This window comes from Nothobranchius furzeri, chromosome 1 (assembly GCF_043380555.1).
Source record: "Nothobranchius furzeri strain GRZ-AD chromosome 1, NfurGRZ-RIMD1, whole genome shotgun sequence".
In the NCBI taxonomy this organism is placed as follows: Eukaryota; Metazoa; Chordata; class Actinopteri; order Cyprinodontiformes; family Nothobranchiidae; genus Nothobranchius; species Nothobranchius furzeri.
Window position 1 is genome coordinate 76834383 of NC_091741.1, and position 25318 is coordinate 76859700.

At 42.4% G+C, this 25318-nt stretch overlaps 2 protein-coding genes across 2 annotated transcripts in view; both read left to right on the forward strand.

Annotated features, from left to right (window-relative positions):
* Positions 1-10124: 10124 nt before the first annotated feature.
* On the forward strand, positions 10125-23443 carry lrit3a (info leucine-rich repeat, immunoglobulin-like and transmembrane domains 3a). Its single transcript, XM_070554922.1, has 4 exons — positions 10125-12726; positions 13841-14307; positions 21002-21307; positions 21414-23443. The coding sequence occupies exons 1-4, from the start codon at positions 12581-12583 to the stop codon at positions 22430-22432; spliced, it is 1938 nt and encodes a 645-aa protein (XP_070411023.1). The 5' UTR covers positions 10125-12580; the 3' UTR covers positions 22433-23443.
* A 232-nt stretch (positions 23444-23675) lies between these two features.
* egf (epidermal growth factor) overlaps positions 23676-25318 on the forward strand; it is a 33476-nt gene continuing 31833 nt past the window's right edge. The window contains exon 1 of the mRNA XM_054739277.2: positions 23676-25087. Within this exon, the coding sequence (XP_054595252.1) occupies positions 24973-25087 (115 nt within the window). The 5' untranslated portion in view covers positions 23676-24972. The remainder of the gene's footprint in view (positions 25088-25318) is intronic.

Here is a 25318-nt window from a genome sequence, read left to right on the forward strand (position 1 = left end):
AAATAACATGAAAAAACAAAGTTGTGTTGGCACTCTTTGGTGGAATTATGATAATCGTGTGTGCTGCAGTATTTTTTAGTCCATGACAATGACTTTATTGCCTAAACATCTGTATGCCATATGAGGTGGCCTGTCACTGCATTGCCTGGTGTTTTTCTTTCCTATTTTTCTTGTCATCCACTAGTTCTCAAACCTAGTTTCATGCACTTATTTGACCTTTTTCTGTGCTCTCTCTCTTGATGTAAGCGCATTGGTGTTCAACTGAAAGTTGGATAACTGTACTGTTAGTAAGGACTGTGAATTTAGATGTTTTTTGTGGCATGGACATTCATCCGTATAGTCTTATTGACAGAAAAATGACTTTATTTCACTTCTTTATTTTTGCTACTTTGACTTGTCATGCTGGAGCAGACCTTTGTTTCTATGTGCAGTACTAAAATTCCCACGCTTTCTGCTACTGATATTAGAGACTGTAGTCCTTGAGTTGTGTCTATTTAGTTTGTGATGAGCTTTCAACCATGTCTTGAAGCTGGTTCTTGTACCAACATGATTTACTCTGTAATGATAAAAAAAATGCTCTCAGTTTCTTCCTTGTCTTTTGTACTTTCACTATGGATGCTTAATAGCAGGCTTTAAATCGAATCTGTTTTGTACATTCATGTGCCAACAGCTTGAAGTGGCTTATTTGAACTGTATGATCAAATTTGCTTGCATAAATAAAATTCACTTGTGTACTTGTTAATAAATGCGGCAGGCCTCTTGTGTTGTTTAATTAACATGTGGACCTTGAATCAAAAAGCGATGAGATCTCTGAAATAAGAATGGTAAAATATCTAGTCCACCATTATAATGTTATTTTTATTACAAAGACGAAATTACTGTAAGCAGAAAACTCATCACGTCACACAGATGGGACCACTAGATGTCTCCCTCCTCTTTTATTAGTCTTTCAGAATAAAAGCTGTTGTTAACTGGAGAGAAGACAATAAACAAAAGAGACAGAAAGACAACACACCATAGAAATCCTTTAACTATTCTGAAGTGTTACGTGTAGCAACAGAATTATTCAGCAGGTTCAGTTGCCATTGGGTATACAAGGTAATGCAGCATCTAAATTGTAACATAAAAGTTTTTTTTTCAAAGCTAATGGGAGATTCTCAGTAATTATGTTAAATTTCTGTCAAAATGTAAATTAAATGTTGATAATAGATTTAGTTTTCATCCCAACTGGTCCCACATGACACAGCCTTTATGACGTACCACACAATTCTTATTGGTCCATCTTACTGGGCTGCTCTGGAATCAGAGGGCCTAACTGGAGGAAAACAATACCTCATCCGGCAAGACCCCAAGGCATTCCGGGCGAGATTGGAGATGCATTACGTATCCTGGGTAAAACCGTGGGCTTCCTGCCAGCAGGACATGCCTGAAACACTACCCCAAGAAGTCGTCCAGGCGGCATCCTGATAAGATACCCAAGCCACCTCAGCTGGCTCCTCTTATTGAGGAGGAGCAGTGGCTCTACTCAAAGTCCCTCCCGAATGTCCCCCTCACCCATCTCTACAGCTTAGCCTGGCCACCCTCCAGAGGAAACTAATTTTGGCCGCTTGTACCCGCAATCTTCTCTTTTGGTCATTAACCAAAGCTCATGTCCGTGAGGGTTGGTATGTAGATCGACCAGTAAATTGAGAGTCTTGCCTTCTGGCTCAGCTCCTTCTTCAATATGACAGACTGGATCAGCGTCCGATTCACTGCATATGCTATTGCAATCCACCTATCAATCCCCCGCTCTGAAGAACAAGACCCTTGATACGTCTCCACTTGAAGCAGAACCTCCTTCCTTACCCAGAGTTGGAAAGCCACCCTTTTCCATTTGATAACAATGGCCTAGGATTAGGAGATGCTGTTCCTCCTCCCAGCTGCTCTACACTCGACCGCAAACCCATCCAGCAAGAGTTGAAGGTCAGAGCTTGATGAAGCTAGGAGGACCACATCATCCGCAAACAGCAGAGACAGGATCCTTTATCCATGTCCATCCTAGAGCTCCTCTCTAACCTTCATGCTTATTTAGAGCAGCTGATTTTTAAAGTTAGCAGAGTTCATCCTTGGTAGTGGGTTCACTCACTCATTTAACCCTTCACCACTGAAATCAGTTTGTTCATTCCAATCCTCCTAAATAATCCTCCAATCATCCAACTGGAATCCTTAAGGGTCCCGTAACGTCCGTCCTGTCAGAATAGGCCTTGGGAGCCCAGGTGTTACTAGAACTAATAGTGTCTCCTCACCAGCGTGAGCCTCCAAACTGTGAAGGTTGGTCTCCAAACATGAACTTTAAATTCATGCATTTATCTCCTCTTGTAACACTTTAACATGTTTTAAAAGGCTTGTATCATGATAAGTTACACCTCCCAGACCAAAGATAAGATAAAACATTATCATAAACACTGCAGAGACATCATTATTTATGAAATATAAGTTATTCTCCTGAGCCATTATTTCAGCCAAGATATAGGATGCATGGATTTGATGAAACCATGCTGTCTCATGCAGTCCTATATGTGTAACACACACACACACACACACACACACACACACACACACACACACACACACACACACACACACAGCAGCATGTTAGAATCTTTTGAATGACTAATTTAACTACACTGAACTGCTTTAGTAATAATTTAATCTCTTATTCTGGAGTAAAATAAAGAAACAAGATAAATCATCACATAGCTGTGGCATCAAGAAGCAACTTCTGAGTTCAAACACAGGGATGGAGCACAATGTTTACACCTGAACAGTATCAGGATGTTTTAAATCACAGAGAACGGCAGGTCTTCTGTTTTATGAGCAAAGCGCTGATAATCTGCTTGTTATGAGCGCTAAACAGTATTTTGCCGCTTCCGTGTAGAGCGTAAACACATTTCAAACACGGAACCGAGTCTGGCTACGGAACCGAGCAGAATTCTGATGACGTCACACCGGTGCGTGAAGGTGCACGTTCCAACCATTGACATAAATATATGGACAATGGGTTTCCATAGACTCCAATAACAAGTTTTTGAGCTAAAATGGGAGGTGGCCACCACCGCCATTTTGACCATGTCACAGGTTCCGTCAAGACCAGACAATTCCATAAAAGGGAAGAGAGGAGGAGCTGAGGGTGGGGCTGTAAGGCTGGGATCGACTGACGACACCCGGTCGAACTAGCTACAAGCTAACCTGAAGCTAACCCAAAGCTAATGCGGAGGTGGGAGCTAAGCTAATGGAGGTAGCAACCTAGCTACAACCGGAGTTAACTGTGCACAACACCAGAGTTTCTGAGTCAGAGATACGCCAGGCTGACCGCTGGGTAAAACCGGGTGGAACACAGAGGTCTCCCGAGAGCTCCACAAGCCGGCAGCCGCACAGCAGACAAGCGCCGCTGCGATCTGAGATGCGCAGAGCTGCCGCTGGGGAGAACCGGGTGGAATGGTTTCCATCCCAGAGCTCCACAAGCCATCAGCCCGCTCAGCACACAGAAGCCACGATCAGACAGACATGCGCCGAGCTGCGGGGAGAAGTGGCGTATTTTGGCGGTTCTGGCTTGCCATAAGAACCAGCCGTCAGCCCGCGCAGCTAACAGAAGCCGCGACAGATGCGCCGAGCTGCTGGGAGAACCAGCCGTCAGCCCGTGCGCAGCAAACAGAAGCCGCGATCAAACAGAGATGGACCGGGCTGCAGGGAGGGGATAAGGGTGGAAAACATCGGTCTCCCGAGAGCTCCACAAGCCAATAGTCGGAACCCAGCTCCACCAACATGTTATATTTCAACCCATTTTCTAAAGTACAGCATTATGTTAAATGCACTGGGTTTTACCCTATTACATTTAAATTTCATGGTTAAACAGTACATGTTAAAATCTAAGCTCAGCTCAGCAGTGACCTAAAATACATAAATATAATTTTACTTACCGAAAAAAATGAAGTGGAGACTCCTTGGACGATTTATTAGTGCAATTAATGCCACAGCAAGTCATTTTGTCCAACAATTGCACAAAAAATATCCAAAAAAGAATACACAAACACAGAGACTCAAAATCCCAGAACTGTTTCCAGGCGAGGCCGAGGCTCTACTGAGGCCTTTCCACGGAGCTAGCTCTGTGGTCACGTGGGTCTGATGCTCATTAATTATACAGAATTTTAGGCTTTTAATACACTTAAACAGAAGAGTGAGAAAACAATTCACCCCCTCAGAGTTGTCATGAGTGTAAACTAGATAATTTAAACAAAAAACATGTTTTGGTACCAGCCTGTAAACATGTTTATTTCTGCTGTGAAATTGGTATTTTTAACATGGGAGTCAATGAGGATTTGCTCGTTTCTGACACCAGCCCCCAGTGGATGAGGGTGGAACTGCAGTTTATTTCACTTCCGGGTTTGACTCAATTTCAGAGCTCCATTGTGGGGGCCTCGTTCCAACCCATGAGAAGAGGGAGAGAGGAGGTAAACAGCGAGTGGATCATAGGAACTTAACTGATGTTTCTGACCAGAAGTTTACACCCACACCCCCCACGGTTTAGACGCGGTGCTCATGCAGGAGTCTCTTTCTGTTCCGACGCTGCTACTCGTAATGTTTTTTTTTTAATTTATTAAGCCTATAATTTATTAGTACTCAGTAACGGATATGATTTAAAATGTAGCAAATTACAATTGTTTTAAAAAAAAACTTACTCAAGTAAAAGTAAAAGTACAGATTTTTAAAATGACTTAAAAAGTATAAATACACAACAAAAAGCTACTCAATTATAGTAACGTGAGTAAATGTAACTCGTTACTTTCCACCTCTGCTGCTAACACAGAAATGGGGACAGAGTATCAATCTGTAAGCCCTATAAAACGTCTGAAATGGTCCGACGTAATAGCTGTCTCGTTATAACCAGACTGCAAAGTGTGCAGGTTTAACTTTTACTTCAGAGGAAAGATCACTGTAGGGAGCCTAAGTCTCCTCCCTTTCCGGTTGGCTCTTGAGTCCCCAGAAGAACGAAAAAATGAATGCAAGTCAGTGGGGCTAACGGGGGGTCAGACTGCTTCTCACACCAAACTCTCTGTCAGGAATCTTGGTGTGACCTTTGACCCAGCTCTCACCCTGGATTCTCGTGTCAGTTCTCTTGTTCGCTCTTCCTTCTTCCATCTCAGGAACATTGCTGAGCTGAGTCCCATTCTGTCCCGCTCTGAACTTGAGACAGTTATCCACACCTTCATCTCCTCACACTTAGACTACTGTAACTCTCTTTTCACGTGTCTGAGCAGAACCTCCCTGAACCGTCTACAGGTGGTTCAGAATGCCTGTGCTCGGCTTCTGACCAAGTCCTCCAAACACACCCACATCACCCCGCTTCACCTCCAGCTTCACTGGCTGCCAGTCAACTTCAGGGTTCATTTCAAGATCCTGGTTCTGGTCTATAGGGCCTTACATGGACAAGCACCATCATTGGTGATCTTCTCAGTCCCTACACCCCCAGCAGGTCCCTGAGGTCCAGTGATCAAAGCCTACTGGTTGTGCAGCGCACCAGGCTAAAGACCAAAGGTGACACATCATTTGCTGCTGTGGCCCCCAGACTCTGGAACTCTCTCCCCCTGAGCCTGAGATCAGTGGACTCAGTGGTCTCCTTCAAAAAGCAGCTGAAGACTCACTTGTTCAAGCTGGCTTTTGACTTAAAAGAGGCTAAGAGACTGAATCCCCGCCAATCTCGATGGTCACTGTTTTTCTCTCGATTTAATTTTATCATTTCTTACAGACCCAGTTCGAAAAACGTCAAACCTGACGCTCTCTCTCGACAGTATGCCTCAGACAGAGAGGTGGAATCACCCACCATCTTACCTGCCTCCTGCACAGTCGGCTCCATAACTTGGGATATAACCAACAAGGTCCTGGAAGCCCAGCAGCAGGAACCCGATCCAGGTACCGGTCCCCCTAATAAGGTCTATGTCCCTACTAGTACCCATGGTGCTCTTATACACTGGGCCCACACCGCCAGGTTTTCCATTCACCCATGTCTTGGCAGGACTATTAGTCTCATCAGGAGGACATTCTGGTGGCCCTCCATGTACCGTGATGTGAAGGAGTACATCAGTGCCTGTCAGGTATGTGCCAGATTCAAAGCCAGTAATCAGTCTCCTCAGGGTCTCCTCCAGCCTCTGCCTGTTCCCCATCGTCCATGGTCACATTTTGCTCTGGACTTTGTAACTGGTCTCCCCATGTCTAAGGGGTTCTCTGTCATTCTCACTATTGTCAACCGTTTTTCTATAGCATGTCATCTTGTTCCTCTTAAATCCCTTCCATCATTCACCGAGACAGCCAACCTACTCATTACACATCTCTTCCGGCTTCATGGACTGCCCAGCGAGATCCTGTCTGACCGTGGCCCCCAGTTCATTTCTTGCATATAGATTGACTTCGCCAATCACCTGGGAGCTAAGGTTTGTCTCACTTCCGGCTTCCATACACAGACTAATGGACAGGTGAAACACATTAACCAAGAACTGGAGGCTATGCTGCGTTGCATCTGCACTTCCAATCCTGCCGGATGGAGTTCACAGCTGCCATGGGTGGAATATGCGCACAATTCCCACACCTCATCATCCACAGGTCAGTCTCCATTTGAAGTCTCGCTAGGATACCAACCCCCTCTGTTTCCCTCCGACTCTGCTTCCTCCACCTCAGTTCCTCAGTTTTTGCGCCAGGCCCGCCGCACATGGTCTCTGACCCGAGCAGTGCTCCAACGCACTGCTGAGCTCAACCGCCGGATTGCAGACCGTCACAGACGGCCGGCACCCACCTACACTCGAGATCAGATAGTCTGGCTCTCCTCCCGGGACATCAGGGTCCGTGGGTCCAACAGGAAGTCCTCTCCTCGCTTCCTTGGACCTTTAAATGTGGCTGAGGTCCTGGGTCCTGTCTCTGTCCGGTTGGAACTGCCTCCATCCATGAAGGTACATCCAGTTTTCCATGTCTCCCTCCTCAAGGCGGTGGTGTCCAGTCCTCTGTGCCCCCCTGATGCTCCGCCTCCACCTGTCCGCCTCGCTGACAGGGGTCTCGGCTACCGGGTGCATCGCATCCTGGATGTTCGGCCGGCAGTTCCTGGTGGACTGGGAGGGGTACGGTCCCGAGCACCGGCAGTGGATTCCTGGATCTTAGATAGAGGATGCCTCCCTAATCGAGGACTTCAAGGCCTCCCTTGATTCATCCTCCTCCGCCTCCTCCTCCTCTGCTAGGCCGCCAGGTGGAGTCCCTTGGGGGGGGCACTGTCACGGTTTGCCTCCACCTACTGGTCAGGTGTGTCAGCTCTGTGTTTGCAGGTGGGCGTGGCATCCGTCACAGCTGTTGGGAGTTTCCACTAATCGGAGGTTCAGAGGATTTAAGGAGTGGTGTGACTCAACCCCAGTGCCGGTTGATACTCTCATATGAATAGCATCTAGCCTAGAATCTGTCTTTGGTTCCTGTGATCCTGGTCTAATGATTTTTGTGTATCCTGTCCTAGTATCCTGTTCTGCACCACCTACCTTGCCTGGAGTTGTCTCACGTCCCACCATTCAAGGATCCTCTGGCCTCCTTTCTCCACACCTGCCTGCCTGCCCACGCTCAGAACCACCTCACCCATTCCAGCCTCTCCCAGTTCGCCTCCGCTCAAATCCTGGCTGTGGACCGTAAGAACTTTCAGATACGGATTCATATTCTCCTGGTTCTCTGGCTCTGGCCTCGCTCACCTTTTTTTTGTCTTCGTAGATTCTGGTTCCATCCTGTTCCTGTTTTCAGAAGCAGCGCCTTTAGTTCTAAATTTTTTCCTTTTCTCCTTTAAAATAAAACATTTGTATTTTTACTTACCTCTTCTCATGTGATTCTTCATGTCCTGGGTGAAGTACATTACCCACAACATGACAGAATCAACCGGCCAAACGAACACCCTCACTGAAGAATCACTCCCCGCAGCTCTAGCAAACACCTTATCCCAGCATGACGGTTCCATCCGTTCAGCCCTTGATCAGTTGTCAGTTATTAATCAATGTTTATTCCAGCTTTACACCGTCATACGACAGGTAAGCAAGAGACTTACACCGCCTCCTGCCGCTACTTCTGTAGCTTCGCCTCCAGCTTCGCTTCCGGTTCAGCAACATGGGGTCAGTTTCCGGGTTACTGAATCACCTCAACCAGAAACGTTCTCCGGCGAACCAGGTAAATGCCGCTGTTTTCTGCTACTCTGTCAGTTGGCTTTTGATAGATTACCTGACACTTTTGTTAATGATGCAGTAAAGATTTCCTACATCATTGGGCTGTTACGAGGTAGAGCCCTACAATGGGCCGAGGCTAGGAGTCGGCAAGCTAGTTTTTTTACAGGGACTGCTCCCAACGTTCCTAGCCAAATTCAAACAACTCTTTGATCAGTTTGAATCACCAGCAGAAATAGATAAACAAATATGGGGCCTCCAGCAAGGTAAACAATCGGTTTTAGAATTCGCCATCGAATTTCGCACTCTTGCATCCATTTCCACATTAGATGAGCCTTCCCTTAGGGCCGCCTTTTCTCAGGCACTTAATGATAGAATCAAGGATCAATTAGCATTTTGCCAAGAACCGGAGAACCTTGAGTCCCTGGTCCAGCTAGCCACTTACACTGAGAAATGCCTCAAGGAGAGACACAAAATGCAGACCTTCAGACCATCCCCTGTTGCTGCCCCACCGCAACGATCTCACCACGCCCACCAACAACACTCCCCTCCAGTTCACCTCGAGGAACCTATGCAAATTGGACGAGCGCAATTAACCCCTGAGGAGAATGCTAGACGCCGTTCCCTAGGTCTCTGCTTGTACTGTGGTCAGCCGGGTCACTTGCTGCAAAATCGTCCTCTCTCTCTCTCTCTCTCTCTCTCTCTCTCTCTCTCTCTCTCTCTCTCTCTCTCTCTCTCTCTGTCTCTCTCTCTGTCTCTCTCTCTGTCTCTCTCTCTCTCTCTCTCTCTCTGCATGTATTCATGCACTTAAATATTAATGTTATGATTTTATTGAAACAATTGTTCTGTAAAAGTTTCTTTACTATTGTGATCAAAAATATTTAATCTCAATTCTGAGGCTGCTCTGTAAATAGTTTTCAAATAAACAATACACATAGCAACTTCTGATCAATCCATATCAATTTCAGACTTAAAAAAATGTATTGATGTAAGCCACACCCACTTCCAGTTAAACCACACCCACTTCCGGGTTAGGCCACGTCCACTCCGAGTACAGACAGATACAGATCATTTAGGTGGTTGAACAGATACAGATACAGATAGTGGTGTACTCGCTTATCCTTTTGTTTCATAGCTTATTGCCACACGTGTGTTGCTGCTGTGAGCTTGGAGCTAGATTACATCATGACATCATGAAGGCAGCTACTGATTCTGGTCCTGTGACACTTGGTGACATGTGAGCTAATTCACCTGGTCAATAACTTTTACATTAAATATTTTGCGTTTTTTTGCTATTAAAAGTAAATTAACTGATAACCTGCATTATTGCAGGACACTCAGCAAAATATGGACACTACATCATGAGGCAGGCACACGTCAAGATTCTATAAGAGCACATAAGGTGAGCAACACCACAGATCATCATCATCATCATTATTATTATTATTATTATTATTGGACACTGTCCTGGATTTGTTTTCTTTCTGCATCTCATTATTAGCCTGGCTGATCAACTGATAACTCCTGTCATCTGGCTATAAGAGCAAGGATGTCCTCACACACCTGTAACCTATCAGCTCATCTGGCAGAATAGAGACATCTCTGTTCCTGGAAAGTCTTCAGCCATCCTTCGATGAATGAGAACCTCCACCAGCTCTGTCTCCTGTCTGCCTACAATTATTATAATAAATGCTGAATGTGTTTAACAAGTTCTCTGTGCTGCCAAAATGTCTTTTTTAATTCCCGTTTTGTTTACATTTTAATGGATATTTATAAATTACATTTAACAATAAATAGTAATTTATATTTATTACTACTGTCAAGCAATCAAGTCTTATTAAATTTACTTTAGATAAAACATTCATTGGTCTATGATTGTAATTAATCTGTAAAGTGAAAAGATCTTTGTACAAAACAGAATATGATTCTTTTATTAAGGTTCAAAAGTCCAGTCTTCTCCAGGGGCCTCATTTATCAGCCTTACTTACGAACAGATCAGTGCGTATATCGTGCGTAGGAACTATTTTATGCATTGTGTGGTATTCATCATTTTGTACCTTTGCGTGGAAATGTTCCTAAATTGTAATTTTTTGTTATTTTTATAAAATTCCTAGTTGTAGAACAGGGGGACCGCAACACTGGAGGTCTCAGTCATCCACATAGGTTCCTCATTCACAAATGATTTCACTCAATAAATAAATATTACAGTGGAAAAACAGTTGTGTCACATAACTGGTGCTAAAACAACCGACAGGAATCTGACATTGGAGAATGGTTGTTGTGTTTTTGGTAATCACAATTTTTTCTCTTTCCATTTTTATTAAGTTTTTAATCATTTTTAATTAATTAGTATTATTTATAATAAAATTTAATTATTTTGTATTGTTGTCCTTACAAAACAGCTTGTGATTTTACTTGAGATGCGTTAGATAAAAGAACATTTCTACAATATTCTTAAGGATTTGTCAGAGCGTGCTCTCTGGAGTAAACGCGTATCTGTGAGCGCACTGACAGGAGATCTTTCTGGAGCTATACTAGGATTTGGTTCTCCAGTACCCCCTCCAGGGACTCTTAAAAGGGTGGGTAGTCTGAACTGTAGTTGCATAAGTGCAAACCTCAGTCAGGACCCCCCCCCCCCCCACACACACACACACACACACACATAGGTGGAGGGAGGCTAACCACAAATTACAGGCACCAAGATGTGGGGTAGCATGGTTGATTTACTTTGTACCTTTATTATTTTCTCGATGTTCATATTTCACTAGAGTTGATATCATTATTTTATATTATTATGTATGTAATCATGCTGACCAATGCAAAATTATTCAAATGTTGCATTATATTTATGACATTGTGTTGGGATTCATTTATCTGACTATATAATGCTATTTAATATATTAAATTTTTTTTTCATTCTCATATTAAACTGTAAAAATGGTCGTATAAATCAGGGAAAATGCTTTAAAAAATTAGGTACATTCAAAATTCTGAGATGTTTGTAAGAAAATTTTTATTTAGCTTACTGAGAATGTATTCTACTTTTATTCAATCTTTGATATCCAAAACAAATTCCATCTAATTTTGGAGGAAAGCAAAGACAGGACTGCTTTCATTAGAGCAGTAGTTCCCAAATTGGGGTCTGGGACCCCTAAGGAGGTACCCACATTTTTGTCTGTGCTAAGGCTGCAAGGCTAGCAAGATTTTATTTGCAAAAATTACATTTACAAAATACCAACTACATGCCCTACAGTTTAACCAAACCTCTACATAAAAGTACAATTCTGAATGTCTGTATAATGTTTGTAAATGTGTGTATGCATGTACAAATTGGGGTCGGGGGTTCTTTCTCATCTTGGACACAGGCAAGGGGTCATCCAAAAAAAAACTGGGCAACACTACTTTAGACCATACAGATGGTAGACAACACAATGAAAATGCTTAAATCAACTGGATTTTTTGCTAAATTGTAAAATTATAAGTTTGTGAGCAATAATCCAAACAAAATATTTGATGGTATATTTATGTACTTCCTTGATGTAATGCAAAATAACAACAAGAAGAAAACACAAAGTAGACTTCTGGGCTGAGTAAATGAATGGTTTAATCTACTCTGAGTTTGTCACCAGTGGGCAGGTTGAGTTTGGATCATTTCCCAAGGCTGCTGATCCTCTCAGCCAGGTAATAAATCATTTCCTAGATTAAATTCTGCACCCTGGTGCCAGACAGAACTCATGTCTCAGTTCCTAAATGTACTCTCCAGTTCAAAAATGCATCTGCATTTTGACATTTGCAATAAATCCTTCACCTTTTAATGTAAGAAATACAAAATCTTAAGCTTTTTTTTGAGTGGTGGATTAAATGTTATACATTTGCATATAAAAACAATGATGTAAATCTCCAGGTGTGGTTTGCAACTATGAGCACTTAGACAAACTGAGTGTGCATAGTTTTTATGGAGAGTGGAGACGTTGCAAATTTACGGGATTAGGAAAAGCATGGCTGGCTCACGTGAATTTAAATCTCTCAAACTTAACCAATTAACAGCATGTCTCAGAGACAAGATGGAACCTGGATGAGCTGCTGTTGTGAGCAGGTGAAAAATGGAGAACCATCTCTAAAAGACTAATGTTGCCTGCTACTGAGCTTCAGTGATCCTGTCACACCCAGGAAATCCCTCACTAATCCCCAACCCCAGGGCCAATCCCACAGGTCACCTGGACTGTGGTTGGATCCTCAGCCTGAGTCCTGTTTCTTATGGACTTTACAGACTCTTTTCATTACTCTCACTTTCCATTTAATTTCTGGAAAGAATTCTTCTGGCTTTCAGTGATTACATATGTCTTTTTTCCTGATATCTCCAGGATATGAGCTTTTTGGGTGCATCGGTTGACATCATGCATCAACTTCTCTGTCTTCATGTATTCTTGTGCTGCTTCGGTACAGCTGTCGCCTTCTGTCCGTCCCAGTGTACTTGTGTCTTCCATGGACGTACAGATGGACCAGGAACAAGGTAATGTGTGCTTCAAATGACCTAACTCTCCCCAAAATATACACAATTTTTTAAATCCTTATCTTATAAATACACCACATATTTGTGTATGAAACTGTAGAACTGTCAGCTACGTATTATTCAAAATAACATTTCAAAGTAGTTTTCTTTTTTAATTTAACTCAAAAGCTGAATACTGACTTATAAGAAGACAATCAAAGACCCATCTGAATAAGCACAGCCTTAAACACAGAAGCACTCTGATTAGTTAATCTGTTCTAAATTAACAGAAAGTAAAGCATAATGGCTTTACAACTACCTTTTGCTCACTAAATAAGGAGCAATTAGACACATTCTTACTCGCATGTGCAAAATAAGTTGGTGTGTGTCCTAATTTGGAAGAGTTGTTGGTAAAATGAGCTTCTTTTTCATAAAGGTAAAATGTCACAAAAATATTAATTCAAATTTTTACTTGAATTGCAACACTACTTTTCTTCTTTTTATTATATCTTCTTATTATTATATAATTTCTATGACATTTTTCAATGCATTATTATTATTATTATTTTAATGTATTGTTTTTATTTAAAAAATGTTTTTTATTTTTAATTAAGCAATCTATCAACTTGGTGTTCATAGTGCAATGTTTGTGAGAAATGAGTGATTCTGTTTTGTACTAGATTAAAAAAGTAGTTTGATTAATGACTACCTAAATACCTTGCATTAGTAACAGTCCTCAAATTATGCCAAGTACATAATGTAATACAAACATTAGGAGTTGTTTAAAGGTTGAAAATTCCTACTGAAGGGTAATTTTTTGTAGGAGTCAGTTGTAATTATTTTGTAAGCATACCCTTGGGAGGACCATTCATTGTTTCCCTTCTGAGTTCACAAGATCCTCCCTCAGAGTTTACAATGACAAAGATTATCTGTGACCTTGGCATCTGGGAAGTGACCTTTGGGTGGACAGAGTTGTGTCAGTTAAAGCCTCTCACATCACAATAGCTACAAAAGATGGACAAGAAAAGGTCTATGAGTAATCAAACCACTTATAAAGCCATGTTGAGTTAACATAAACTAGATTTTGACATAAACATTATCATAATACCTTCAACTTTTTATCTTTGACTTTCAGATCTGTGCTCTGCAATGACCCAGACATGTCTGACATCCCTGTTAACGTCCCCGTCGATACAATCAAACTTCGTGTAGAGAAAACTGCGGTGCGCCGAATCCCAACAGAAGCTTTCTACTATCTGGTGGAGCTACGATACCTCTGGATTACTTACAATTCTGTCACCTCAGTGGATACAGGAAGCTTTTACAACCTAAAAGTGCTCCATGAGTTGAGATTGGATGGAAATATGATTTCTGTTTTCCCTTGGGAGTCCCTTAAAGAAATGCCAAGACTGAGGACACTGGATCTTCACAACAACAGACTCACTAATGTTCCCATTGAGGCAATCCCCCACCTCCTAAACATCACCTACTTGGACCTGTCCAGCAACAAATTAACCACCCTGCCCTCTGATCTAATGGATATCTGGCCACCGTTTAATGGTGTTCCAACCACCTCTAATGCCTCTCAAAAAGTTGTGTTAGGTAAGAAGATGTTCTGTCCGGATTGCTTTTATAGGATATTAGGGGCACTCCAGGACACTATGGGTTATGTGCAGTCACCTCAGGAAATCCTGTGTGATTGTGGCTGCCAGACAATATTTAAATTATCTAAGAATAAACAGTGTTTTGATGTCATAATTACACATTGAAAAGTTACCAAAGAAAGAGTAAAACGCTTGGATACAATGGGAAGTTTAACAACTATACAGTGGTGTGAAAAACTATTTGGCCCCTTCCTGATTTTTTATTCTTTTGCATGTTTGTCCCACAAAATGTTTCTGATCATCAAACACGTTTAACCATTAGTCAAAGATAACACAAGTAAACACAAAATGCAGTTTTGAAATGATGGTTTTTATTATTTAGGGAGAGAACGAAATCCAAACCTACATTGCCCTGTGTGAAAAAGTAATCGCCCCCTGAACCTAATAACTGGTTGGGCCTCCCTTAGCAGCAATAACTGCAATCAAGCATTTGCGATAACTTGCTACGAGTCTTTTAGAGCGCTCTGGAGGAATTTTGGCCCACTCATGTTTGCAGAAATATTGTAATTTAGCTTTATTTGAGGGTTTTCTAGCATGAACCGCCTTTTTAAGGTCATGCCATAGCATCTCAATAGGATTCAGGTCAGGACTTTGACTAGGCCACTCCAAAGTCTTCATTTTGTTGTTCTTCAGCCATTCAGAGGTGGATTTGCTGGTGTGTTTTGGGTCATTGTCCAGCTGCAGCAGCCAAGATCGCTTCAGCTTTAGTTGATGAACAGATGGCCGGACATTCTCCTTCAGGATGTTTTGGTAGACAGTAGAATTCATGGTTCCATTTCTCACAGCAAGCCTTCCAGTTCCTGTAGCAGCAAAACAATCCCAGACCATTACACTACCACCACCATATTTTTCTGATGGTATGCTGTTCTTTGTCTGAAATGCTGTGTTACTTCTACGCCAGATGTAACGGGACATTTGTCTTCCAAAAAGTTCTACCTTTGTCTCATCAGTCCACAAGGTATTTTCCCAAAAGTCTTGGCAATCATTGAGATGTTTCTTAGCAAAATTGAGACGAGTCCTAATGTTCTTTTTGCTTAACAGTGGTTTGCGTCTGAAATCTGCCATGCAGGCCATTTTTGCCCAGTCTCTTTCTTATGGTGGAGTCGTGAACACTGACCTTAACTGAGGCAAGTGAGGCCTGCCATTCTTTAGAAGTTGTCCTGGGGTCTTTAGTGACCTCTCGGATGAGTTGTCTCTGCGCTCTTGGGGTAATTTTGGTCGGCCGCCCACTCCTGGGAAGGTTCACCAATGATCCATGTTGTTGCCATTTGTGGATAATGGCTCTCACTGTGGTTTGCTGGAGTCCCAAAGCTTTAATAAATGGCTTTATAACCTTTACCAGACTGAGAGATCTCAATTACTTTGGTTCTCATTTGTTCTTGAATTTCTTTGGATCTTGGCATGATTTCAAATTTTTGAGGTGCTTTTGGCCTACTTCTCTGTGTCAGGCAGCTCATATTTAAGTGATTTCTTGATTGAAACAGGTGTGGCAGTAATCAGGCTTGGGGGTGGCTACAGAAATTGAACTCAGGTATGAAACACCACAGTTGGGTTATTTTTTAACAAGGGGGCGATTACTTTTTCACCAACACATTCTCACTCCCAGCACGTCAAAAACAAACGCTTGGTCAGCCACCCTCCACGTCAGACCCCTGACACCAAAAGTGCCCTTTTTCGTTACTTATGTGCAAAAAGGGATTTTTCCCTTATTTGACTGCAGATCCCAATGCAGCGTAAAACTGACGTGATGGGATGCCCGCAGCCAGGGCACCAAACAAGCTCATTGCACCTCTCCTTAACCTTATCCTCTTATTTAACCTTCCCCTCACCCCTATCCTAACCTTTACCATCTTGCTAGCGAACACGTTAGTGATGTGTCGATCGCTCTAAAAGCCAGCTCTATGAAGTGAACGGCGGGAGCCGCCTCATCATTGGTCGAGTTTGGACCGAGCCAACGCGAGGGGGAGGTTTCAACTACCATGGTGGAGGTTAAAATTAGAGGGTATTTGTAACCTCCCCCTCGCCAGATGGTATGTTCTAATGTTCCCCTTGGGCGGCAAATACGAGTATTCACAGTCAGAATGCATGGGAAACACGCTTGATCACAGTGAGAGTAACGTTTTAGGTAGCAAGAGGGTTAAGGTTAGGATGAGGGAGAGGGGAAGACTATAAATAGTGAAACGTTAAGGTTTAGGTGCGGTTAAATGTGCTTGTTCTGTGCCGCATCAGCGGATATTTAATCACGTCAGTTTTACGCTGCATTGGGATCTGCAGTTACAAAAGGGAAAAACCCCGTTTCGCACATAAGTAACGGAAAAGGGCACTTTTGGCGTCTGGGGTCTGACGTGGAGGGTGGCTGACCAAGCGTTTGTTTTTGACGCGGTGGGAGTGAGAATGTGTTGTTTTCACACAGGGCAATGTCTGTTTGGATTTTGTTCTCTCCCTAAATGGGATGGGGCGACGGTGGCACAGGAGTTAAGTGCTCGCCCCGCAATCGGAAGGTTGCAGGCTCGAGCCCCGCTCAGTCTGTCGCTGTCATTGTGTCCTTGGGCAAGACACTTAACCCACGTTGCCTGCTGGTGGTGGTCGGAGGGACCGGTGGCGCCAGTGCTCGGCAGCCTCGCCTCCGCCAGTGCGCCCCAGGGCAGCTGTGGCTACATTGTAGCTCATCCCCACCAGTGTGTGAATGTGTGTGCGAATGGGTGAATGACTGATTGTGTTGTAAAGCGTCTTGGGGGGTTCCAGGACTCTAAAAGGTGCTATATCAAATACAGGCCATTTACCATTTAAATAAGAAAAACCATCATTTCAAAACTGCATTTTGTGTTTACTTGTGTTATCTTTGACTAATGGTTAAACGTGTTTGATGATCAGAAATATTTTGTGTGACAAACATGCAAAAGAATAAGAAATCAGGAAGGGGCCAAATATTTTTTCACACCACTGTACCATCTTAACAAGCCAGGATGACCAGAGATTTAGCAAATATATGAGAAGTTTTGCATAAATGTTGCCTGTTAAGTCTGCCCTAAACCAGTGTAACAATAGAAAAGATCTTGATTCAGGCTCATTACCAACACAGAAGATGTTTCCACAAATGTACAAAAACAGATTATGGACATCCCTTAACCCTAACTCCAGTGATCATCACCCAAAACCTGGAAATCAGGTTACGATCTGGTCTCTTGGTCCCTGGAGCTCAAGGAGGAACTTGGGTAAAAGTAAAAGCCAGGATCAAGAAAATGTAGGAAATATCAATGGGGATTTGTCATACAATGCCCAATGTTAATGCATGTTGAATGCCAGACCCTTTTGAACAGGAAACCAGACCTCCAGACATAGGGACCATCTCTAGAACCAGCCCTTGGGGCTCTAGAGGTCCAAGGAGATTTTTGGAACAGGTTCATAGACAGAAATCAGCCTTCTGGACCCATGTACAATTTTTTTTAGCAACTTCCTTTCCTGAAAGTCCTTCAAAAGTAAGGGTTTAGTCAAATACCAAACTAATGTCCACATGTATGGCAAATACATTTCTTATCCTGGAGTACCATCTTTAAGATTTCAGAGCTCATGATATGGTACAGGGCAAATGTCAAAATATGTATGACAAATGCTAGTGTAAGACTACCCCCCCCCCCCCCCCCCCCCCCCCCCACACACACACACACACATCCAATTGAGCCTACAAATTGATGTGGCTCATACATTTATACAGTATAAGGCCAGCATCTGACAGCCTCTAACACTAACCCCACTCATTAGAAATGATTTTTGGTTGGACTGCATTAGATTGGCTTAACAAACAAAATAAGATAACTGACACCAAGTTAAAGCTGAACAAGCAAGGCCAATGCGTCTGTGCACTTCCATGATGATGTAGAAACCAGGGCTTTAGTAGACATTTGTAAAAGATATATAAAAACACCTTGAATTGATCTTTTTGGCGTAAATAAATAGAAACCGATCGACCCCAACTTAGGAGACAACCACCATGTTTGCAGATTTACATTTCTCCCATCTTAAAGCGACAGTGTGTATGTTGCCTGGCGATAGGGGGCAGTACATACCTAAATCATTGCCAGCAGGCATTATTTTTGTGTTCAAGTAAGACCTTACCAATGGATGGCCATTAGGGTCAAAAATCCTTGGTAGTGCACCCTCCAGCAAAATGACAAGATCATCCGATTCCATCGCCCAGAGTCTTATGGTGTTTCTCAATGCCAAGGAACCTTGTCTTGATGTCTTGGTCCCGCCCCGGTTGCCTAGGTGATACGTCATCAGGACCACCAAGACGTGTTCCATTGTTCATGTTCTACCCAGGCGTCTGTTCTCCGTTTGTTAGCCGTTTAGCTAGCTGAGTAAGGATACATGGGAGGTGTCTTGTAGCCTAGCCCTGGTCAAAAAATTTCCCAGAATACAGTGCTGTATTTAAAAAAGGATGGCAGCTCAGAAGCCGGCAGCTACATTGGGGGCAAATTTCAAGTTTCAATGTAAGTCAACTAATTGTTGCTATTGGGCTGATATCTGACATGTTTTTACATCCAAAACAGTTAGCTATGGTTGGTTAGTTGTAGCTTCGGTGGCTAGCAGGTAGAAACTCGCTTTTATATTTGGGGGCGACGGTGGCACAGGAGTTAAGTGCTCGCCCCATAATCGGAAGGTTGCAGGTTCGAGCCCCGCTCAGTCTGTCGCTGTCGTTGTGTCCTTGGGCAAGACACTTAACCCACGTTGCCTGCTGGTGGTGGTCGGAGGGACTGGTGGCGCCAGTGCTCGGCAGCCTCGCCTCTGTCAGTGCGCCCCAGGGCAGCTGTGGCTACATCGTAGCTCATCCCCACCAGTGTGTGAATGTGTGTGTGAATGGGTGAATGACTGATTGTGTTGTAAAGCGCCTTGGGGGGTTTCAAGAACTCTAGAAGGCGCTATATCAAATACAGGCCATTTACCATTTATATTTAATTTAACAAATATATACACTATTTTAAAAATAAAAGGCTCATAATATATTTATATTTAAACTTATATGTATAAAATATAACGTTATCTTCTGTGTCATGTGATGATACGCGAACGCTGCGGTCACATGATGCAAGTCTGTTCCATTTAACCATTTTTTTTTACCAAGGAAGGACAGTGTCTTCATAAGCAAGGCGATGTCTAGCAAGGCCAAGCGCCTTGACACTGAGAAACACATTTAGACCCATTCCCATGTATTTTAGAACAGCCAATATTTTTCAAATACTTGACATCTTTTAAGTCATTTATAACAATATTTCGATGGATATTTCCAGAGATTAATGGTTAAAGCTACACATTGTCACTTTAATGTAAATGGTAGGAAAAAGTACGGATTGATCAGGAGCAGGTTTGTAGTAATGAGGGTATTGCCTCACTTTTTAGTGGTGAAAAAACGCTGGGCTGAAAGCCCAAACTTGTGATTTACTCATCCGTCTATGTTCCAACCCTCACATGATGCAAGGAACAAGATCCTGACCAAACAGCTTACCTAGGCTTCCTATTAGGGTGTCCAGGTACTTGAGGAGCTCCATCATCCAAGTGAGTCTTGGTGCTGCTCCACTTCAAAATAAATCACTGAGTTAGTTCAGATGTCTAATTTGAATAACTCCTGGTTTCTTTTCTCTGGTGGTTTACTGGGCACTTATCATTAGGTGGCCTTTCCGGAACAAAACCTGACACTGTTGAAGGGATTATATTTTCTCTCTGGGTTGGAATTCCCTGGGGAATCCCTTGAGAATCCTTTGGAGGAGCTGGCGAATATCACTAAGGGAAAGGATATCTGCTGTGATTATTCATCAAATGTATTTTGGAGTCACAGTGAAGTAACAAATATTCTTTGTGTCTGTGTGACACATTTAAAGGTTAATAAGCCATTAAAGACACGCTAGCATGTCTGTGCTAACCAAGCTAGCTGTGTCTAGTTGTACAAGAAAGGGAAATGTGGTTAAGCAGTAGGAAAATACAAAACAATTTCTTAAAGAAACAATTCTTCAGAGAGTCCTGAAGTACTTCTCTGTTAATCATAAAAATAAATTAGTCCTTTATATTAAACTATTTCTAATAATTTCAAAAATATCTAAAAAGTACTATTAAAACAACAAAGTTTGAAGTTTCACAGGCAAAGCTTTTGCTTTTATTGTACTTGGGTTGTTAGTGATAACGTTTTTGCTAACAGTGGAGCAAATAGAAACTGTGTTCCCACCAATGATGGGAAGGCCAGAGGCAGCTTAGGTGCTTTGTTACTGTTAAGACAAATTAATCTGGCTAATGGGCTTAGCGTGCACCAGGACACGTGTTTGTGTTCATCAGGTGTTTACAGTAGGTTGGAGTTCCACATTATTACCTCTTTTTTTTTTCCTTAACTAAAACAAGAAAAAGTAATTTATCTGTTAGTAAGAATTCACATAGTTTCCCATCTGCTTTAGTTTATACATTTACATGCTTTAGTTTATACATTTATCAAAACATGCCTTTGCAGCACAAGAATGATTGCAGACATTTTTAATGATCTAGAAAACAGTCGTAGTTTTCACTCTTGTTCTGGCCAAACGTTATAACTGTATACTTGTTTAAAGTGGCAACAAACTAATAAATCTTGTTAAATGTTTCGTTTTCAGGCCTTCAGGACAACCCATGGTTTTGTAACTGTAAAATCTCCAAGCTGATTGAGATGTCCAAAATGGCCGACACACCTGTGGTTTTGATGGATCTATTCTTGACGTGTGCAGCACCGGAAAATTTGTCAGGCGTCTTGTTTCAGCGTGCCGAGCTTGAAAACTGTGTGAAACCATCTGTGATGACGTCTGCAACAAAGATAACATCCGCTTTGGGCAGTAATGTTCTCTTACGATGTGATGCCACAGGAGCACCTACACCAGTTCTTTACTGGGCAAAGTCAGATGGCTCACCGGTCAATAACACAAGTATGAAAATGTTTGGTTTTACATTTAATCTCCTAGTCAGAAATGCTTAATGACATGACCATTTTATCCAACAAGACCTAACTTGTGTTTATGCTTTCCTTTGTAGTTCAGGAGTCACCTGGGGAAGGCATAAAGTGGTCCATCATGAGCTTGCATGGGATAGAGTTCAAAGATGCAGGTGACTACAGCTGCAAAGCAAAGAATGATGCTGGCACTGCAAAAGCAACCATTTCTCTATCAGTAGCAGGGACCATCATCACCACTGCCCCACCAATACGGTTCGGTGGCGGAACTCGACCAACTCCAGACACAACGCTCACTTCCCCAAGTGATATTTCGAATACACCATTCATCATGACCACAGTCTTACCAAGATTTTCCACTGTTTCTGCCGTCCAGAAGCCCCCCAACTCAGCCTCTGGCAGTGATTTACAGAAGGGCTCTCTGAAGCTAATTAAAAATCAACAAGGGAGTAATGGGAAAAAACTTGCAGCAGATGAGAAGAGCAGGAAAAGCGATGCATCACAATCTATTAACAACTTACAGATCATAGAGGAAACAGCTGACAGTGCAGTGCTGCTGTGGACTGCAGGTGGATTACTAAACGATGCTCCACTTACAGTTGTGTATTCACCATACGGTGAACAGGATGACACCAAAAGGACGGTGGAAACCAAAGCTGGGAGGGGAAAAGTGCTCCTTGATGGGCTTTCACCTGGAATGAGGTACTCGGTTTGTTTAGTAGCAAAAGGAAGTTCAGCTGGGAAGGACCCTTGCATTGATTTCTACACCGAAGACAGTGGTCAAAACCAGCTGTTCTTGATCGTAAGTGGTATAGCCTGTGCTTTGGCTCTGCCTCTTATTGCTCTGCTGGTCTACAAGATTATTGCTCTTTACTGCAAAGGGCAGAACTCTGCCTTGGATGAACAGGAGCTAGAAAAAGAGAGTTATGTCAAATTTGAGACAATTACAATGAAACAAAGAACTTTAAACCCAAATCCTACTGAGCTATGGGCAAGAAGACCAACTAATGAATCAGAGCGATTGTTGCTGTGTTCCCGGTCGAGCATCGACTCCCAGATGACCTATAAGAGTGATAGTTCGAGGTCTGAATATCTGTGCTGACTTCAAAATGTATGGCCTATACATTAACACTTTTGTAGTAAAGCTGCCTTTCTGAACACTGGAGAAACCCTAACTATTTGTCAACATGAACATTTTCTAGTACCGGGCCAACAGCAGTGATTCTGACAGAACTATTGTTTTAAAGTATTTATAAGACTATTTTGAAAAGTGTCAACATAAAACACTCTGACGAAATTTGTTAGTTTCCAAGGTAATGTTTTCATGCTTGTCATGTTCATCAGCCTTACATTTAATACTGAAATGGCTTTTGCTGTACGGCTTGATTTCAAATGGTTCTGTACAAAACACACTTCAGTAAAAGATCACATGTTTCATGCTGTTTTCATGCCAAAGCTACAAAGTGTCAGAAATGAATATTGTTGGGTTTTTTTCAGAGAAGAACCAGAATATTCCTCTTCTTTTTCACAGTGTTTTTGCTTTAAGGACCAAGAAAACTGTTGCCTTATTAGATATGAAATATACTGTCTTTGTGTTTGATAGAATACAGCAGGTGGCTCATTTGGCAAATGTTGCCACCCAATGTGATTATTTGTAAATACATGTCTTTATTTGTTTAAAATATGAATTCATTTCAACATTTGTGAACTTATTGCATGCTTTCTCAACATAAAACATTTATTTTGTAAAAACTTTTCAGGATTTCAACAAGCATTCTGGAACAGCCTCTGATTAGAAAACTAGTGTTTGTGTACAAGGCAAGGGCTAGTCTGAGATGGAAGTGCTTATTACTAACTGCAGTCTTACAGGAATTTCTGGCCATTCTTCTACACCTACTATCTATTCTAGCTTCCATGGCGGCCTCTGTACCAGAACTAAGAGCTTGCCTGACTGTACCAAACCCAAATTTTATCCCCATCCTTCAACAGCTCCAAAATTTTAATTTGCATAGCAGGACATGCAAGCAGTGCATTATGCATTTTACTCCACTGTTGATTTTGAATACATTGTTCTTTATATAAATGCACACATACAATAAATATGGTTATTTACAAGCGCAAATATCACAAGCAGTGAGATATGACACTTCTGGTGTGTTAACCCACCGTGCCTGCTGGTGGTGGTCAGAGGGGCCGGTGGCGCCTGTGTACGGCAGACTCGCCTACTTCAGTGTGACCCAGGGCAGTTGTGGCTACATTGTAGCTCATCATCACCAGTGTGTAAATGTGTGTGTGACTGGGCAAATTAATTACTGTGTTGTGAAGTGCCTTGGGAGGAGGGTGTAGAACTCCAAGTAGGTGCTATACAAATACAGACCATTCACCATTCTTTATTTTTCTGAAGAAGCATTAAGAACATCCTTATATTTTGCTACCACTAGGTTTTCTGTTGCAAGTAGCTGTGTTGTTTGGTTTCCTGTACCTGTGATAGAGGAACTGGAGCCACAGTTGAAGCTGATCTCAACCACACTGAAAAGCTTCTTCAAGCAGAAAAACAAACATATTACACATGCTAAGCCCACTGCTACCATATCCTACAGATGCACTCAATTCAAACTAAAGTCGGACTCTTGTCCACTCAGCATTCAGGGAGTGACAGCGAATGCTAACACTTTTATTGTTATTTGTTGGGGGTAAAATAGTGGGAATAGGTCAATGACCTTTCATAGTGAGAACAAGCAAACATTCTCAGCCTCGTAAATCTTCTGCTCGTCCGTAGATTTGATGCTCTAACAATATCCCAGTCATGGAGCGAAAGAATAGAATTTTCTTTCTGGCCTCTGTTAGTTGTTCTTCTGGGCAAGAACAGGACAAACAATTTAGAGATAATCTGTCAAACCCTTCCAATGTTCTCTGCAAATTACTCATTCAATCCATTCTCCTGGAGCCAGACGGACCCCAACAGGAGATAGTCTCACTTCATTCATACTCAGACAGTGTTTATGGAGTGCGTGGCTTCTGTAAAGTACACAGATATTCTAATATCAGAGTATCCAGTTAGCCTATTAATTAAATAAGTGTTAAAGTGGGGTCACCAATGACTACAGTTTTCCCCAATCTCTCTCCCAGGCACAACAGCAAACATCCAACAGCATTCATCTGGGACATAGGGCAGTGGGTGGGGAGTAAGGCTAATACATTGTTGGGTCCTTTTTTTCCCCCAGTTCAGCTGCAGCTTTGAGAAGATCCTGTTTCAATGCTAGAGGACTAGCATGTGCAAAATTTATCACTGGGGCGTCAAGAATTTCAGTCTTTGCTTCCAAAACAGACTGGCAGTCAGAGGACTCAACGTGGTTGGAGAGGGACTCCACACACTTTCTGCTAGTTTGGTTGAGCTCTGCTTCAAGAGTTTTGGAATGGATGTACTTTTCAACTGGGCTGTGTCCCTCAAGAGTGGCATCTCCTGATATGCAAACCAAAACAGTCTCAACAGGTTCGAGAGATTAACAAGGATGCTGAGAATCCAGAGGAACAAATTACTCCACTTTTACAAACCTATGTGGACCAGCCTTGATAAAGGCAATGCCTTAAACTAAGTGAACACGTGCAACTGGACTGGAGTGCTGGAGTAATCTGGATACAATGATATTAACAGCAGTTGTGTACTTTTGGATGCAAAGTGCTGGAAGCTTGGTAAGTGGGACAACATGTTGGGGAGAGCAGCTATCAGGAGCAGGAGCTAACAGCAGCTGTGTGGGTGAGTCCAGACCTGATCAATTCTCCCATCTCTTTTTGCAAAGTAGTATGACTGCAAGAGCTCAAATGATCTTAGTGGAATGCCATAGAAATGTAATCTGATTACAGATGCTGAAACACAAACAATTGGCTTCATGTCATCAGCACATAGATTGGTTGAGCCACAACAGACACCTACAATAGTAGATCAGGCAGAGAGAAGGGTTCAACAACAGTAATAATGAAAAGACTC